The sequence below is a fragment of the Histoplasma capsulatum genome (genome assembly GCF_000150115.1).
Source record: "Histoplasma capsulatum G186AR genomic scaffold supercont2.10, whole genome shotgun sequence".
Taxonomy (NCBI): Eukaryota; Fungi; Ascomycota; class Eurotiomycetes; order Onygenales; family Ajellomycetaceae; genus Histoplasma; species Histoplasma capsulatum.
Window position 1 is genome coordinate 1,037,635 of NW_025544810.1, and position 1,969 is coordinate 1,039,603.

The window sequence follows — 1,969 nt, forward strand, 5'->3', positions numbered from 1 at the left end:
TGTGTTGGGCGAGACGGAATGGTTGCCTGAGATTTTGGGTACCCGATTTATAGAAAGGGAACAAAAGAGAAAAAAGAAAAAAGAAGGCAGCTTCCCCTGCGATGAGAATTGAGGCTCATAATTCAAGAATCAACTATTCATTCCTATGGACGGCTGCTGGAAGCCTAGTGTCCCGAGAATATTTTGCCTTAAATTTTGAACCTACTATCCAGAATTGTGTTTCTTCTCTCAATATATCGCATTACAAAATTGGCGGTCTTACAATAACTAATATGGAGTTATCGCTACGTTAAACTCACCCATCCCACCTTGTCGAGAAGATACGCCACCATATCTTCCCACCATGCCCTCCGCTCTCCAATAGGAACAGCATTATCGAAATTATCCTCATCCACAAGTTCGGCATCCATCCATTCCCACAATACCTGGACAGCTTCCCAGACTGGTGGCACGCTCTGGAAACCGTAGTCAGAAATTACTCCTTTGATATGTTCGCGGTCTAACATGCAATGTCTAGGTGCGGACCAATCACACATTTACATAGCATGAGGGAACGAAAATATAGAGTGGTGGGAACTCACTGATCGACAGCTGGCAGCTAAGAGAACCGTCTCAAACCAATTCCTGGCTACATCTCGGTCATGCTGTTGATATGAAACTAGCGACATGATAAAGACGCAGAAGAATGGAGCCTGAGAAGTGAAGAGTGCTCCGTTGTAGGGCATCCGCTGCACACATGTCATCAGTGTCTTTAACGCCGCGCAGACATCTGGGTGGCGGCGCGGTTTCCTGCGTTCTGTCAGCCTTCCCGTTCGACAAAATGATTAAGGAGATAGAAAAAATGATGAGCTAGGAATGATGGGGAGAATAGAGAGGAGATCGTTGTCAATCTGCCCACCGGAAGAAGCGACAGTGCAAATATATTTTTGCTGCCCAAACCCAAGTTTCCCCGGTCAATTCAGTGACTTTGGTTGCCGTATTCACCTTTCCGTCAACGTCGAGGATGCAGGATTCAAGGAGGGCATCAGTCGTGGCATATCCCTCTGAAAGTTCTGACCTCTGTCGGAAGTCATGCAACATTTCCTCAATTTTCAACGCGCCAATTGGTGTAACAATTGAATGAGGATTCTTCGCTTACAGGTTAGTTAACTTCCTGTACAGCTCCAAGGTGGAAAGGGGAGGGGGGTTGCGCGAGGGGAAATACACACCGCTATCATTCTTGCTGATATATGTGTTATCTGGGCAAATATGTGCAGCAGCTTTGGTGAGAGGCCAGTGCCTCCATGAATGGTACGAACTTCCCTTTCGGTGCCCTCCAGCAGCCATCCAAAGCGGCGGTCGTTCTCTCGTAACTGGAGGGGCGTAACGGGTTCCGCAAGAACACATGCCAGGGAGGCCCAATTGGCATTGGCCAGCCAGGCTTTGTCACACTGAACGTTAGTAACTTTCCAGTAGCGGTAACCGGGGTCAGAATGATCAAGGATGGCTTTGGCCAGATGCGCCCCCTTATACCAGTTTGGAGTTTCCCCTTTGGGCTTTCGGAGCTCCCAGTTAACGCACTACAAGGACCTGACTTAGCGGATTTTCATGATTCGCAAGGGAGAATTATACAGAAATTGATACAGAGGAATTGGTTCTCACGTCGTCAACAAGAAGCAGCAATATGGCTGCGACAATGCCCTCTGATTTTGAAACAGCATGTGCTTCGGGCCTCGCCAGGCCTGCAGTGATCAATTCTGTGGCCTTGCGATAATGCGCATTCGTTCTTTTTCGCAGGTCATCCTTGTGCACATAGTCAAGCACGTATCCTCCAACGAGAGCGAGAATAGCGTGCTTAACGGCATCTTCGGTTGCGATCATGGATGCAATCTCCGTGAGCCAGAAATTCGTTTGCGACAGAAGCGTCCGACCTTGGCAGTAGGCGACTAAATCTGTCAAAGTCAGCAGAGGGAATACACGAATATCTTAA

At 48.0% G+C, this 1,969-nt stretch overlaps 1 protein-coding gene across 1 annotated transcript; it reads right to left on the reverse strand.

Annotated features, from left to right (window-relative positions):
- Positions 1–143: 143 nt before the first annotated feature.
- On the reverse strand, positions 144–1,860 carry HCBG_07005 (uncharacterized protein; the record flags this gene model as incomplete). The annotated part of the gene is made up of 6 exons (XM_045434054.1): positions 144–164; positions 300–455; positions 582–789; positions 899–1,128; positions 1,209–1,559; positions 1,642–1,860. 6 exons carry the CDS (start codon positions 1,858–1,860, stop codon positions 144–146), a joined length of 1,185 nt encoding a protein of 394 aa, XP_045285535.1.
- Positions 1,861–1,969: the final 109 nt, after the last annotated feature.